This window comes from Gobio gobio (assembly GCF_949357685.1).
Source record: "Gobio gobio genome assembly, chromosome: 5".
NCBI lineage: Eukaryota > Metazoa > Chordata > Actinopteri > Cypriniformes > Gobionidae > Gobio > Gobio gobio.
The window spans coordinates 32,375,353-32,393,036 of NC_137101.1; the positions used below are offsets into that span (position 1 = coordinate 32,375,353).

The window sequence follows — 17,684 nt, forward strand, 5'->3', positions numbered from 1 at the left end:
CGTTTGTGTAACCTTTTCTCACACAAGTTTCAAATGTTCCAATTGACCCCCAGACATTTATTATAATTGGTTTGTGTGAAGATTGTTTTAAGTTCACTTGGAATTGATATAGGTTTTATTTATACTGTAAAATGTTGAATGTCTCATTAATGTTAATTTTTTTAAACAATTTCATTATTTAACAATTTTTAAATTTCAGAGACATCAGAAGCAGTTTTAGTATAAGTGATACCAGGCTTCATAAAAAGATGCCATTACAACACATATTTCAAATATACTGTATTTAAGTTGTTTCTACATTAATTTGGACGTTGCATTGTTTTTTTGTGTATTAAAACATACAAGTTAAATACAAGTTTTACAGAAGCGATTTAACAGCGCTTGCGTGAGCCGGTCTGAGCCTCCGCCTAATCTGACAGGATAGTTGGATGAACAGTCGTACTATGGCAACCGCTTGGCTCGTGAAATATTAATTAGGTAACTTCATCTTCGATCAATAGGCCTTTCTGATTGGCTGAAAGGCAGGCGTTGGTAGGCGGGCGCTGGACAGCTGACGAATAAACGAAGCGTAATACTACATTATGAATATTAATTAGATCACGTGCCTGGATCCCAAATGAACGTACTGAACGTACCTGAGAAACGTCAGCGCGACCTAATTAATATTCATGAAGAAACCGTCGCAATAGTAGGAATCGTAAATTGAACACTGTCTGAACACTACAGCACAATCATGAAGCAGGATGGTGGCAGCCGGTGGCTCTGTTGTGTCTTTGTCTGGCCCTGGTTACTGTCTTTAACCGAGGACTAGCTTATTACGAGAAAGACATGCCTTATGAGAGGAAAAGCGCGAACTGTGTGACCGTGCAAGCGTTAATGTATTAATATTAATTATATTCGTGTATTTTCTTGAAAGGAGGAGCGGGATACATGACAGACACACAATCCCTTCAGGACATGTGAGTGTACTTACATTAGACAGCCATCTTGCGCTTTTAACAACCATTCTTGCTTTTATGTATTGCATCAACGCCTAATCCAACGTATTATGTCATTGTGTTAATGAGGCTTTGTGATGCATTATTCATAAGGAGTTTATGTCTATGACATGGCGTTGAGGAACACACTTGCATGGCTTTAATTGCAATGTCTTACTCATCAGGGTTTGTTGAAAGCATAAATATAATAACATGACAGTTTGTTTTCAGGCCTTAATCCCACTCTACGTTCAAACACGCCCATATAAAGATAGCAGGTGTGTGTTTATGTAATAATATGGAGTTGTTTCTGCATCCAGCACTTCTGGTCCATCTCGCTCTGAAAGCTTAATATAGCCCTAATGACAGTGTGTATGCAGCATACTTGCTCTATACTGTAGTGTACTAGCAGTGTCTGCTGGGGTGCTCCCGAGGGAATTTGTTCAGCCACTCTTCGTCCTGTCTTAAAACAATGAGCCCTATGTAGTAAACAGCATGTGGGGGTCGAATGCCTTCAGGTCAGGCGGATACCTGATCCATGTGCTGGTGACTGGCGTCATTGTGCACCTATTATAACCATTGCTATTAGTGTCATCTACTGCGTCTCCCATAGAAGACTAAGCTAATGTAGCTCAAATGTGTTAACTGTCCAAGTGTATTCAAAAATACACATATCAGATCCTCAGTGCTGTTACTGATGGAGACGTTCAGACAGACCTGCAGAACCTCAGGCCTTTTCCTAGGAGATGTTTTCTTACCAAAGCTGTTTATGAGGAAGTTCATGTGATTTGGCAGCAGAGAATCAAACAAGTCTTACATTTCATCACAGCTCCTCCATCCTTTATTTAATGCAGTTTTGTGCAAAGCTGTCCACCACACGATGCATGGGTGTTATGAGGTTATGGGTGGTTCCTGTTGAGTATGGTGCTCACAACGCCAGGGTCATGGGTTTGATTCCTAGAGAACAAACATGCTAAAGTCATTGCGTCACTGCAGCTGTCGTTGGAAGCTCCGGTTGCCATATAAGTATTCAGTGTACTGAGAAGCGAGCTTAGGTCTGCATGCTTATTGGCTGGTCCGATCTGAAATATAAGCTTTTTTATTGCTATTTGAGGTTTAGGGATGCTCATATTGACCGTTTAACTGTAAACTGAAAGTAAGAATTTTGACCAGGTTTTTTTTTTATTTTTAAGGTTTTTTTTTTTTTTGCTGCATGGTTAAAGAAAAAATGTTATATTTGTTAAAGGTGAACTATGTAGGATTTTTGCAGTAAAACATCCAGAAATCACTAGGCCAGTGTTATATATTTTGTTCAGTTGAGTACTTAGAATATCCCAAATGTTTTCAACTATTTGTTAATCGTGAGAAAATTGCTATTTTAACCAAGGAGCCGGGACGTGTGAGCTATGCGTTTGAGGGAGTCGCCTGTCGATTGCGTCATATCTGCGTCACCCTCGGTCTCCGGTTTTATTCAGTGAAACACTTTACTCTCACTGCATTGTGAACAAGTGTCATAGCAGCCGCCGAGCGAACGTCATAACTTCCTTTTCAACACACTCAGATATATCTAATACGATAAACAGAGCTGCGTTACCTCACACTCAGCACTGGAGAAGAGGAAGTGCCGCCGGCAACTGTGTCATAATAAAAGTCCCGCCGGCGACTATAACATAATAACAGTCCCGCTCTTCAATCGCTCCTGCGGCCTTGCTCAGCTCCACAACACTCGCTCCTGCTCTGCTTCACTACAGTAATGTTAATAATCGCATCCATGAACATGATTTCTGCCCGAGTCCTATCCTGACTGTTTCCCACCGGCTGTGAGGTGAAGACCACATGTCCCGAGATTCTGCGCTCAAACGTGGCGTCATCAAACTACGCCTTTGTTTTGAACAGGCGACCTCTAGTGGACGGAAAAGTTACATAGTGTAGCTTTAACTCAAAGGGCGCAACCACACCTGCCTACACAGATATATTTCGCTAAATGAACCAATGGAAAAGTAGTAGGCCTACTGTGTGGGACCATTTTGACAGAAAGGGCGACGAAGTTACTTGCAAAATATGCTACGCTGTATTAAAATACAGCAGCAGTACAAGCTCCTGACTGGTGGAAAGCAAATGAAAGGCAAAGCCACTCAAGTGAGGCGTTATCTCTGTATTCCCGGGGCATCAGTGCAATCTGAAGTCTTGCTGAAGGCTTTTCATAGTGTGGTTTTGGTAAAGTTTACTAAAGTAAACATTGTCACGTATGCTCTTCTTGCCACTGTTTCCTGATGGTTTATAGAACAATTACTCCGAGTCGCCCTCTATCGTTTCAAAGAATAGCACAATGGCGAGCATCCCCAAACGGACAAGGCGCGCATGCAGTCATCAGAGGCTCACACTGTGGAGCCAGACAAAAGTATAAACAAGGCTTGAGAGGTTGTTTTACAGCAAAAAAAACAAAAACATAAAAATAAAAAATACATTTTAAACCGTTTAACTGATATTAATCGGTCAAAATTGTTACTTTCGGTTAACGGTTAAACGGTCAATATGAGCATCCCTAGTAACGCAATTAGTTACTTTTTTAGGGAGTGACGCAATATTGTAATGCATTACTTTGAAAAGTAACTTTCCCCAAAACCGTAAATGAGTCTTACCAGTCGCAACATTTCCTTCTCTGCCTTCTTTTCAAAAATACAGTTTTTATCAAGGTAATATCTATATATAGTTCCCAACTAAAGTAGGCCTATTGTTTGGTGTAAAACATGTTTAAAGATTAGTTATAAGAAACACTAGCGATTTCAAAACACGTTTTCCCCCCTCTTTTTTCCCCCTGCAGTTTTAAGGAGAAAATACTCTGCAATGGTGTTGACTTATGAATTTCCGCATGGTTAAGCATATTAAAAACACCACATAGACAGAAGATTACAAACTTGATTTTTTAAGCTACATATACAGTGGTGGCCAAAATGATTAGAACACTTGGCATCTGGGAGTCGTCTTATTGGGCCTGGATTTATTTTCCAAGAGGACAATGACCTGAAACATTCTTTTAACTATTGCCGGAACTACCGGCGACGGAAGGAATCTGCTGGAACATTGAAAATGATGGACTGGCCCCCTCAAAGTCCAGACCTAAACCCCATTGAGCACATTTGGGGCGAGTTGGAAAATAAACTGGACAGATCTATTGTACATTAAAAGGAAAGCCTTTGGATTCAGTTGCAGAAGGCATGGGATAACATTAGTGTTGAAGTTCTCAGAGGAAATATATTGACACTATGCCAGAGAGATGTGTTGCTGTAATTGCTGCAAAAGGTGGACATGCCAAATATTATAGTTAAAAGTGGATAAAAACAGTACGACTCACTTCATCTGATATTTGATGGTCAGAGCAACCTTCCGCATGTTCCATGAACATTACGAAATTAAATTTGGAGGCAAAAAGGTCAATATTTTCAGATCTGTCAGGTGTTCTAATAATTTTGGCCACCACTGTATTGAGCTGCAGACTGTCACAGTCAGCAGTAGTTTAGTCTCAGGAGCACACATACTGTCTGTGTGTCTGTCTGCTGGAGTGATAGTCTCCTCTATTGTGCAGTTGGATGGAAGTGATTTTGTTCATATGACTCTGGTTACTCAAGAAGATGAACTAATGCCACCCCGTGACAATACATAAACACAGTCTGTACTCTGCAACCTATGTTGCTATCTTGCTCCAAAACAGCTGAGTATGTTTCACACACAGTTGTCAATGTTAATGTTACAGATTAGATTGAAAATCAAATCACGAAAGATGGATGTGAAACAGACACTGTATTTGTGCATGTTTCACGTTTACTACGTGACGCCAACGTATTCCTGTGATCAAGGCTGAATTTTCAGCATCATAAACTGCTTAGGGTTTACTCACACTAGGCACAGTTGTCTTGTACCTTTCCCTGGCGCGATTGTCCCCTTTCCCCCACTGGCCTGCACTCACATTGCACTTAACGTTCTGGGCCGGAGCACTCTTACGTCATTCGATGCAACTTTTTGTTTTGAAGAAAACCGGAAGAAAAGCACTCTCACTAATAGACTGCCTGATCATTTACGCCGCACACCGATTTTTACTTGATTGTGCTTCACAATTGCAGAAGATAAAAGTTTGGTTTAACTTGACACAAATATCAACTTTTGACCCAAAGCCAGCTGTTGACTTGTGGATGCAAACAAGGGAGAAAGAAGCAGGACTACCATCATCATCTACCATGTTTAAGAGAAAAGAAGATAGTGAGGAGAGGAGTCAGGGGGAAAGTGATGATGAAAGCTTGTAGGATAAGTGTAAAGTGTGAGTACCAAGCATAGACCGTAAAAAAAATAAGGACGACGCGTCTTCACTACCTTAATAAACAGTTATGGAAATGTAGAAATTAAAATCCAGATAAAAGTCTGCTAGTGCCTCAGTGACTACTTCACTTTAAAAAACGAACACTTAAATTGAAATCATTTTGATAAAAACTGACTAAAAGGACAGAAGCCATCTTTGGGAAAAAAATAATTTGAAGTGTAATTTGATTATTTAGTTAGTCTCGTGTCCATTAAAATACATGGAGGGGCGGGGGTTATGAGCTATACTAGGACCAAACACCTGGGGGGCGATTTGAGACTCTTTGGCTTCAGTTTTTAAAGGGGTGGTAAAATACATTCTTTCGAAGGCTTGATTGTGTTTGTGGGGTGCACTGTAACATGGGTTCATGCTTCGTTTTAAATTTTTTTTTTCATATATTTTACCTTTATTCTACACTGCTCTGTCCCTCCTTGTAAAAACGGTCTGATGGTTTCCGGGTTCTATGAAGCCGGTCCCTCAAAAATACGCAATGGGCTCAGATTGGTTAGCTGGCCCAGTGAGTTGTGATTCGCTTACCGCCTAGTGCACGTTTGTCGGAAACGTCACGCCCCTTACCTTTACCGGTAGACTGTGCTTTGGGTAGTATTAGAAACAATGGCGTCAATAAAACCATACTAATTTGAGCCTGAATCGGACCCAGACAATTTTAGTGAAGATGATCGAGCAGAACCTGTTCAACCTGTTCAGTCCTCAGGAGTAAAGACTGCGGATCTATAGTGATCGCTACTGAATGGCACTGTTACTTTTGTATTTTTAGAACGATTATAGCCAAATATCTGTCGCAAGAACTATTAACCCAAAACGAACACTAAACTTTGGCTTTACTATAGTAGCCAAATCAAACACAGAACCAACCATGCAACACAGCATGCCTGTAGATAAACAATACATAAAAGCTCTAATCAAAGAATAATTTACACTAATTCCAAGTTCGCTGTTGAGATTTAAAAAAAGTTTGTAACGTTAGGTGTTTGCCGGATAACGTTAAGTATGAATGAGCATTTAACAAACTGGTTTGCAGAGCCAAACAGCGTTGTCATTTGTTTACTTCCTTGCTACAACGTACAATTAACCTATTACAGGAAAACACATTGACGAAAAATAAATCATACTTACAGGTCGTGGCCCGTAAACAGCTTCTGTTTTTAAATCCATCTTTCAGGCCGCGAAGATTGTGGAAGCTTTCCTCCGTGAAATGTGCATTGGGAGCCGTTGTGCATTCACACTGGCAGTGTTTGTCTCGTGCAGCTGAACCGCGGCTCGTGTATTGCAAATACAGACGAATATTGTCCATTATGTCACATTTTCTGGTCTTCTCCTCCGACCCCTGTGTGTCTCGTGCTTTGATTTATGATGGGCAGCATATATCTGCTGCAAATGCGACCTGTTCCCCCCTGTCTCATACACACATAACATGTTGTATGTTAAACGCACTGCAATGCACCCCCGTCCCTACTCCTAGGAAGGCTGAACAAAGTGGACCTGCAATCCGGATGAAAATAACAGTGTTTCGTCGGCAGCCTACTAACTATACCACAACAACTCTTCCCCACAGCAATACAAAATGGAATTTAATATTCTCGGACTCGGGGTTTATGTAAATATTGGGGCTGGTGATGTCAGCAGCCCTGGAGGAATGTCTGTAGTCCCTTTGAACGTTGTAACTTTGCAGATGTTGTTTATGCTCAAACAGCAACATTACACACTAGCTAAAGTTAGAAAAGTGAAATCGTGTTTTACCACCCCTTTAACACGAGTGCGGCAGGCTTGGTACCAAGCTGCATCTCCAGTCGCTCCCTTGAGAACCAGACCAAAAAAGTTGTGTGCACCCCTGGTTATAAACACTCGTGCAACAGATATCTAGTTATTTTTTCCACTGGTGAAAGTAAGAGCTAGTGTAGGTAAGTTGGAGCGCTTCCAGGAGCAGCAGGACTCAATATTTAATGACGAGCAGCTCTAGCTTATCAGGTATCTGTTCAATTTATTACAGCGTTCATGAGCACAACACACCCGCTTATGCCTAGATAGGCCTCCTCCACAGAATGTCATCTAAACGTTGAGTTTAGTCATTCATGACATACAGTATATTGATAAGCAAAATGTTTTGCTCACTGGATGTCTGATGTTTCTCATGATCTTTCCAACTTTACTGATCTTACCTGGTGAAGCGTCATGAAGTGTTCCTCCTTCAGTACAGTTTAAAAGCGGCCCAGGATGAACCTCATAAAGTTGGCTGATGAATGTCCAGAATCTAAAAGAAGCACAAATAAAAGAGTTTTCTTCACTACATCATTAGCATTCTTCAATGTGTATCATGGCTGTGTAGCTTAAATGTTACTTGCATTTTTTGTACAAAACATTAACCACATCATATTCTCTGACACAATCAAACATTCAACTAGTAACACACATCTGTGTTCAGTTTGGAGTCATTTCTGCTTACACTTGTATTATGTTATGGAAAGTATAGTTCAACCAAGTGAAAATCCTGTCATCATTTACTTAAACTCATGTCGTCCCAAACCAGTAAGACGTTCCCTCAACTTTGAAACACATATGACGATATTTTAATGCAATATGAGAGATTTCTATCCCTTCATTGAAAGTCCATTCCACCAAAACTTTAATGCTTCAGAAAGTTCATGAAGACACTAGTAATTCATATGAATTGAGCAGTTTAATCCAAGTTTTCCCTAAGAGACACGGTCGCTTTATAAGAACAAATTTATTGTAGGCTTTTATTCACATATAAACTTTGATCGATGCACATGCACAGAGCGCATCAAATATGATAAATGGAAGTTCAAACAAGCAATGAAGTTTGTTCACGTGAGACACTCTTACTTTAATTTGCCATATTTGATGTGCTCTGTGTATTGATCAGTGTATATATAAATAAAATCCTAAATTAAATGAATATAATGTGATCATGTCTCCTCAGAAGACTTGTATTAAACCACTTGATTTATATGGATTAAGACTGTCTTTATGAACTTTTTGGTGGAATGGACTTTCAATGAAGAAACAGAAATCTAGTTTAATAAAAAATATTGTGTTTTGTGTTTTGAATATAAACGACAGTCTTATGGGTTTGGACCAACGGGAGGGTGAGTAAATGACTGAATTTTTGGGTGAACTGACCCTTGAAATATGAAGGTTCATTGTAATTTACCCTCAGATTTTGCTCATAATTCTTCTGTTATTTCAGGGATTTACTGACCGTTTATTCATATGTGGCTTGTGTTCTTGTTTTGTGTGTCTGTAGGTGAAGATAAATCAGGAATCAGATGTGGTTTACGTGGTTTTATTCGTTCTGCTCTTCCTGTTGACTTATGTTCTAAAGCTTTAAACATAATTTCATCACGATGGTACGTCCACATTTCCGTACTATCAAAACAATGTGTCCTTACAGTTTATTATCTCTTAATATAAATTATGCTGATGTTCATGTCTTTAGCGATTTGTCCAACATATATTTAACACTATTTTATTGGTAACTCTTTACAATAAGGACTCATTTGTTTACATGAGTTAATGCATTTACAAACAATGAGCAATATATTTTTACAGCATTTATTAAACTAATCACCCCTTTAATAGGTCACCCAAAAATTAACATTCTATCATCATTTACTCAACCCTCAAGTTGCTCCAAACCTGTATGAATTTGTTTCTTGTGCTGAACACAAAAAAAGATATTTTGAAGAATGTCAGTGACCAAACAGTTGGGACCCATTGACTTCCATAGTATTCCAATTTTCATTTTTTGGCGTACAATACCCGTTTAACAGGTACAAGTTTAACAAGACCTTAAAAAGGTTTTCAGGGCTATTTAGCTACCCAGTTTTAAAAATATGTAATTTTGCGAATCCTAATGAGATGGTTCTGGTCATAGACATTGGATTTTGCTTTTATTTGGTCTAGTAATTCAGTTGTATGTCCTCCTGATGTTTTGACAGAGTATTGTATGAAGATATTTGTGGCTATGGCCAGTGAACCGCTCGAAGGTTTCCATGAGGTGAACCTGGCGTCACCCACCACTCCAGATCTTCATGGCGTTATCGACCCGAGTCCACCAAAGCACAACGCTCCCCCTAGCACACTGTACCGCACACACTCGCTGTCCTCCGGCCAGAATGCAGCCAATGCTTTCCGAGCCGACCAGCTGCCCACCCAGCCCGTGTATTCGGCCCCCCGACACCTGGGTGCAGAGGACGCCCTCAATGGCAGGTAAGACTTGAACGTGCAGATGCAGGTGCAGAGCCAAACACGGCGTGTACAACAGAAGCTCCAGTAGGTTTTTTATATAAAGCATGTTTGCTTAGCCTTGCATTTATTCATACAAACATTTTGGCCACTGTGTTAAATTTAAGAGCATTACATGTATTTAAATCATCACTCAAATTGACACTTCTTGGTGATTCAAAAATGAAATATTTGAACAATATTTAGTATTGAAAATAAGTGCCAAACAATGAAGATACATCTCTCTCATGCTATTTGTATATTATTAAGACTTTTTTTTTGTCTTAGTTTTTACTATATCACACCATAGGACACATTTACGGTACAGTTCAGTAAAAGTATTGATAAAGTTAGTGACCCCTTATATTTTCTCAAACATCAGACTTCACACTACATAAATATATGTATTTTTTTCTTCAAAAATGGTGTTTTACCAAAAAATTCCATTTACTGCCTATATGTCAACTACCCAAATGCACTTTTAGACCGAACTAAATTGATGTTTGTCTCCACAGTGGAAATGACCCTGCAGCCATTGTGGAGGATGGCAACGTCCCGTCAGCTGATGGAGAGGAGGTTTTGTGCCTCAGCACAGACAGTCTGTCCCGTCTCAGAAGTCCGTCAGTTATGGAGGTCCGAGAGAAAGGCAACGAGAAGCTGAAGGAGGAGCTCGCCAAAGCACAACGGGTGAGACAGTAAACAAACGCCATTCACACTCACTGATCTACATTTATTCATTTGCAAAATGACTTAACATCATAAGCAATTTTTCATACTCTGAAGAGTCTGCCATGTTTCAACGATCAAAGTGCATTATAAATTGAGTTATTGTCTCTCAAACGAAAGAACTGATTCTAATCTGCTTGATAAGAGTTGTCAGTTATTCCAGTCTTTGTTCTTGCTCGATCTTATGGAAGTCTGTAACAAAATTTGCAAAATGCCCACATATATTCTTCATTAGCTCTAATAATAACATCTCAAAAACTGTAGTTGTAGCTGAGGCCTGGAAGAGTTTTGTTCATGTTATCGTTATTTCGAGAAGACACTGTGTTCTGTGCAGCGTAAGCAAATCTACTTTTCATGCACTTCCAAAGAATGAGGACTCGGGCTTGAATTGATGTGGGAATATCAATAGCTTCGTTACTGTTCGTATTACTTTGTATCAAGTGCTGAGGAAGCCGCCAGAGCTGAAATTTAGATAGAATAATGGACATTTAGTTTCTGACACGCACTGTAAGCCGTAGACTAATCAGAACAGACTGGGCCATCAGAGTAGGCTCTCAGAAAGGAGAGGTTTAAAGAGACCGAAACTTTATCAAAAAAGTTTCAGTATATTTTAGGGCTGGTACAATTTGATCTAAAATCAAAATCTCGATTAATTGAACATTTGACCTCGATTACGATTAATGAACGATTAAAGGTCCCATGGCATGGCATTTTTCTATTATTTTATAATGTTTCCTGAGGTGTACTTATATTGTTAGTATGATTGTTAGTATATCTTAAAATGTCATAATTTAGAAATAAAAGGCATTTTTTCAATACTGATGTTTGCCCTGTGGCTGAATGCCCTGTTTCAAGAGGTGTGTCTGCTGTGAGACTTATGTAAAAACGGCCACTGTTGTGATTGGCTGACATCTTTGCATTTGAAATGAGCGGAGGGGGCGTGGTTAAACGAGGTCTACAAGGCACGAGCTGCTGCCAGAGAGACGGATGGACCTGAGTTCACTTCACATCAGTTCTCAGCACATCTCAGTTCAGTGAACTGTTGTAGTTACTAGAATATACTTCAGGTTATTAGTTTATTTCTAGTCGGAGGGGCTGTCACTCATGTCAGAAAGTTAGTAACTTTAGTAAATTATGAATCAGCGCTGACTCGAGACGCGAACCCTTTAGAACGATTCAGTCCGATTTGGTGAACTGATTCGGTTCACTAAAAAGAACCGGCTCAAAAGAATGATTAGTTTGCGAACCGGACATCACTAATGTACCAGAGACTGAGCGATTGCTAACAAAGTTATTTATAGTAACTACTGAGTTATGAGAGTCAGCGCGAGTTTATTGTGTTTGTATCTGAGAGTTCTGAATAAACACGAGTCCCAGTCACACCGAGTCCATCTTCATCATTATTCTACCAACTTTGTAACACTTGCAATGTAAGTTACCATTACAGCTGTCGAGATGAACGAGTTAGTAAGTGTTGATTATAGCATTATTTTTAGATATGTTCCAATCATATAAGCGCCAGTGACGCGCATTGAGTACACAGTGCAAACAAAGACACAACAGCAGTAATCAAATGTAATCCAGTTTATTGTGGGGATAGCTGGCTAGCCTAGCCCGGATATGCTCACGTTTACCCCCTTCTGCTTAATCTCGCGCCGCGTTTGGTGCCTCCGCTGTGGGCCAGATGCAGTACTGGGGTCAGGGATGTTGAAGGCCGACCGGCCAGTGCAGCCCGAGCTTCGGCGTGCGTTTATCTCTAAAGATGTGACTCTGCTGATGTTGAGCAGAAACTCACGACTGTATGTAGAACAGATAGACGCGACGAGGACGTACAAAAACACTGACTCACAAGATAGAAAACATGAAAACACCGTTCTGTCGGGAGAGAGAGAAGCCGCAGTGTGTGCACTAGGGCTGTGCAATTCATCGAATTTCGATTTCGATTTCGATTTTGCCTCCCAACGATCACCAAAATAGTACAATCGAGAAAAAACGATTATTTTGCCATGTTCAGTTTTGCAAGAACACTCTTATTTTGTCTTGCGTTCTGAATGAAACGCGCACGCGCTCATCCGCCCCTCCCGAAGCCACAAACTTTCTCAGATCGTGAGTCTCCTGTGCATATCATCCGCTGGAATTTAAAAACTCGGCGCGAGTAAAGATGGCAGAAGGAGGGCAGTTACAGCAGCGTTTGGTGAGCAAAAAAGGCAAAACCAACTCCGTTGTCTGGGAATAGTTTGGCTCAACATGCTACGTGCAAGATTTGCTACATGGTAGTGGCTGCAACGCAAGGGAACACCACGAATTTGTTTAACCACTTGAAAATTAAACAGAGTGACCTATGACAATCTAATAAAGAAACAAAAACTGACGAGAGCAGGGGTGCCGTGTAAACGTCCTTTTTTCCCCTCATATTTTTCAAATAATTTGTAAACTTTGTTCAATGCATGCGAGTGCTGCCGTATGTTTGAATATGACCAGTCGTTTTCACCGTCATCCCCCGGGTTTAGTGCCAGAAGACGCGAATGAGAAGCCGCGCACGCTGTGAGAAAATGTGTCTCTGTGCGCTCATCCGAGAGCGCGCACGCGTCTCTCAGCGCGCAAATATTGAGTTCTCTTTCAAGTCTTGCTCTTGAACGGACAAACTCACACAAAACATATGTCAACATGTCCATCTTGATGAGTATCCTAGCAGACATAGTCTGAATATGCCTTAAGTGAACTTTATACAGTCGATAAAGACGACGCATATCCGATCCGGATTGAATAGCTTTTGTATGTTTCATAGGATTAATCTTTAATTTATACAGTCAAATATGCAATGTTATTTTACATTTGATACATTTCTGTACCTGAAAACTAATGTTAGACGTACCTGAAAAACAAATCTAGCCGAACCATATTGTTGATCTTATTTATTTGTGGTTATCATTTTTACGTGAATACTTTTATACTTTGATTTGAATATATGTTATATTATTTATTTTAATAGTTCAAAAAGTACAACAAATGTTACAATTTCAATTGAATTGCTGAAAGGTGTATTTTTAATAAATACAACACATTCCCAAAGTCATGTGAAATAATCGTGTTACATAATCGTGATTTCAATATTGACCAAAATAATCGTGATTATGATTTTTTCCATAATCGAGCAGCCCTAGTGTGCACGAATAATAAATAATTAGCTACACATAAGAAATCACTGATCACAGATCAGAAGGAACTGAAAAAAGACTTATGTTTTCATTTGTACATCCAAACACTGAGAAACTGCCAGCATTCACTCGTTCACAAGCCATGATCTCTCGAGCGTTTGCATGGGCGTGCCAGATCCTCTGGGCGGAGGAATGGGAGGTAACCGTTCCTGTTTGGATGTCAAAACATGAGACTTCAGGATTGGCTAGTCTGGCCTGTCATTTTCTCAAAGGCAGAGAAAGACAGCCAGAACTCGGTTTTACACCGATCAACATTTCTATCCACTTGGGGACAATATTCAGGCTAGGGGAACTCATAATAATGTTGAAATACCTCATAAAATGAAAATGTCATGCCATGGGACCTTTAAGGTTTGTACTGTAAATATGTTCAACTATTAAAGGTGGGATATTTTTTTCTAATGAAAAAGTGCATTTCTTTGTGATTTTTTTAAATTCTTGAAGGAAACAGCTCACTTTCAGCAGTTATTGTCTATGGGTCGTAACATTTCTTACAGATTTCTGTTTGTTGTACATCAGCTACAGATAAATTAGCACAGTAGGCCTACATTACATTTATGTGAATGCATTAATGAGAGAGTGATTGTGTTTGTGAATTAGTCATACCGTCTCTATTAATTATGAAGCTGTGGTTTGTAGTTACTTCAAAGGTAGACAAATCTATGCTGTAACGGTTGAGTTTCTAAGCTACTTTAGTGATGAATCCCAGGACAGCGTTGACAATGAGTTTCTGCGCTCCTCTCTGCGCGCGATCTTCACGTGATGTGCGAGCTATTGTCTTTATCAGTGTTCGTGTGTCACAATATATCAGCCATTAGTTCAACATAATACACATCCGATGGTCTAAAATTGCTTCAATGTTCAACTGGCAGGCCTTAAAACGCATACAATTGACAAAGCTTTGTGAGGACGTAAGTGAAAGTAATCTGGCTTCAGGGCACGCACGCGTTGTCAGAGACGCGATACGTCTCTCTGTGAAAGTCACAAAAAAAAACACGGCTCTCTGTGTCACAGAAAAAACGAACACTGAACGAAGATGTTTGCCATATTGTTTTTCTTGAATAGTGTAAAATCGCTTGAATGTTCAATCTGGCAAGCCTTTAAATGCATTTAATTGACAAACTTCATGAGGACGCAAGTGAAAGTGATCTGGCTTCAGAGCTTGTGCACGCCGTCAGTGTGTGCGTGTAGCAGCGCATTTAAGAACGGCGATTAACTTACCTGTATTTGTGTAAAACATGCAATAACCATGGTAATTCTGAGCATCCAGATTGTATAAACAAAGATAACTGCTCCTGAATCTTTCCGTTAAAGTCACGTGACTAAAACCAAAATAACCAACATGGTAAAATTAAGTCGGTTAGAGGTTCTGAATTTCGATTACTTTTTACTTTTCGATTAATCGTCCAGCCCTAGTATATTATGAGAAAATGTATGCTTTTTATATACTTTGGATGACATTTCGAAAGAAGTGATGTGGAGAACGTGCTTTGCCAGGATAGGAACACAGATATTGGTCTGATGAGTTCCTTGTAGTGATTGAGAGTGTGTTCTGCATCTACACACACACACACACCATTATATTTCAACACACAAGTGTTACTTAAAGCTGTCACTCAAAGGTGCAAAGACAAATTAGTCAAAATCACATTATTCCGACCAAACAAGAATTTGCAGCAGGTAAAGTCAGGGGTGTCCACTCCCGCTCTTGGAGTGCCAGATTTTTCAGGTTTACCTCATACACACCTGCCTAGAAGTTTCTAGTGATTCTGAAGAATTGTATTAACTGGTTCGATCATTTAATGTGACGATACCTGTTCCGCAGTACTGTTAACGGCTGATAGCCAGCTGCTTTAAAACACTCCTGTGAGTGTTTGTATAAGCGCTCTGTGGCGACTGTCTAAAGTTTCTATTTACAACAAAAAAAATTTTTTGCGTTGAGCTTTGTAGCCAATCACAGACATATCTGTTGAGCGTGTAGACCATAGATATGTATACGTAGATGCCCCATTAGCGACTGTTTCTATGGGCCGCTATACGTTAGCCGTCTGCCATTTTCGAACGGTCAAAGCGTGAACGCGCTTTGTGAATATTCAAATGTTGCCTGTACGTCTGCAACCGTAGTTATAGACAAGCATGTATAAAATGAATATCTATACATCAATATACTGAATAGACTGCAATGACAGCAGACTGTTAGGATTTCGTTTATCATTAATGGTAGATAATTCTGAAAAAATATTGGTTAAAGATCTTTACATTTTCTTAATCTCATTAATATTGACCATCAGAGAACCCTACAGAGTACAGACACATTGCTCAGCTTTTAATGAACGCAGTGAACTCATTATAAACAAGTTCATTGGAAAGAAATCATAAAACATCATCCAGTCAGCCATCAAAGTAAATAAATTATAAAAATAGTAATAAATTAGCTAGTAATGTGTTTAATAAACATCAATATAGCCTATTTATTCAACCCATGTTTTAAGTAATAATCATAGGTATTATCTGAAAGCTTCTCAAAAATCATCCTAAAAAAACATCATAAAATTATCAACATCACAAATTTTTAACCATTTTTAAGAACAGGGAAAATTATAAATTTATTTACATTTATTTAAAATATGAAAACACAAACCAACACATTGTCACCTGTGAAAGGTTATCCAATTACTTCGGGAATTAAAATCGCGCCGGGCTTTACAGAGGCTGTTGTTTTTTATGCGAGTGATGATTGACAGCATCTGAAGTGTTGACGTGAGTTGACCGTTCTAAAATGGCGGCGCGTGGACGTGCCTGGGGAGGTCGAATGCGGAATATAGGTATGTATATATATATATATATATATATATATATATATATATATATATATATATATATATATATATATATATATATATATATATATATATGGCGTGGACACAATGGCCAATCAGATGTGTTTAAGTTAGTCAGAATCCGCTCAACACCACTCACAATGACACAATGGCAGACTTTTGCTCGACCGGCGAGTAGGCTTGCTACGATAGTCGGTGTTACCGGTGTCCAGACTCAACACCGGTTACATCACTTGCCCACCGTGGCACCGCCCACCGTCTTTTTGATTTTTTTATAGTAAAATAATTTAGTTCAGTTAGAGAACAGACAATACAAATAAAAACTGAACGTATCTGCTTAATAAAGCAGGATCCGACCGTGAGTCTCGGCAGCGGCAGGAGTCATTCATCAGATTTAAGAGTGAGGAGCTGACTGAGATGATCGCGGAAGATTTGGTTTCAAAGTGAAACGTAAAAGCGCCTATTTAGGGGGGTTTGTCATTTGTTTTGTTGTTGTGTTTTTCATTAAAAATAATAGGCTAATGAACCCACAATTCAAACAACCCGCAGCCGAGTTGGCGCTAATTCAAAACCGAAAGTAAAATGTGCACGGCCGCACAGAGCGTGCATTGTTTACTTTCGCCTGGCTCCGCAGTGTGAGCCTTCGCATTACGCTGACTGCGCGCATTGTTTACTTTCGCCTGGCTCCGCAGTGTGAGCCTCCGCACTACGCTGACTGCGCAAATTGTTTACTTTCGCCTGGCTCCGCAGTGCGAGCCTCTGCGCTACGCTGACTGCTCGCATTTATTTTTGCAGCGCGCACCCTCGCGCTCGTGCGGGCGCGTTGAGTATAAACAAGGCTTTACGGACAAACTGTTATTCATTCATGGCGTGCATCTCAATCATAGACTGATCAATGCTTTATCAGTGCCCTGACTACTGAACTAGGGAACTGATTGAGACGCACCCATGGCCTCACAGAGCGCGCATTTACAGACGAGCTGTCATTCACGGTGTGTGCGCACTGGCGCGTTTTCAGTTCAGAGCGGTCGTGTGCATGTTACTTTCGGTTAGATAGAATTAGTGATTTAAAAGCCTCCGCCGGTGATACCGGTATTACCGGTGTTGTCACACATCAATTAACCGGTGGGAAAATTTCCTCACCATCACATCCCTACCGGCGAGGCTGGAAGTAGTGCGGCAGGCTTTGGAAGGGTGCACAGCTTTTGACTGCCATCCTCTGGCAGAGGGCGGGCAAAGGTGTGCAGCGACGGCTTCCTCGAGGGGAGGAAGGGCTTGGTATCCTTTTTTCTGAGCGCCATCG

The 17,684-nt window shown here is 40.0% G+C and overlaps 1 protein-coding gene across 8 annotated transcripts in view; it reads left to right on the top strand.

Moving 5' to 3' along the window:
• Positions 1-668: 668 nt before the first annotated feature.
• The window catches only part of rab3ip (RAB3A interacting protein (rabin3)), a 33,872-nt gene continuing 16,856 nt past the window's right edge, over positions 669-17,684 (top strand). For 4 of the 8 annotated variants that reach the window (XM_079816600.1, XM_079816602.1, XM_079816601.1 and 1 more), the window contains exons 1-4: positions 669-959; positions 8,618-8,720; positions 9,312-9,582; positions 10,113-10,284. In XM_079816600.1, the coding sequence (XP_079672726.1) occupies positions 9,320-9,582; positions 10,113-10,284 (435 nt within the window). In that variant the 5' untranslated portion in view covers positions 669-959; positions 8,618-8,720; positions 9,312-9,319. The remainder of the gene's footprint in view (positions 960-8,617; positions 8,721-9,311; positions 9,583-10,112; positions 10,285-17,684) is intronic. The other 4 variants (XM_079816604.1, XM_079816607.1, XM_079816606.1 and 1 more) reach the window with 3 other exon arrangements.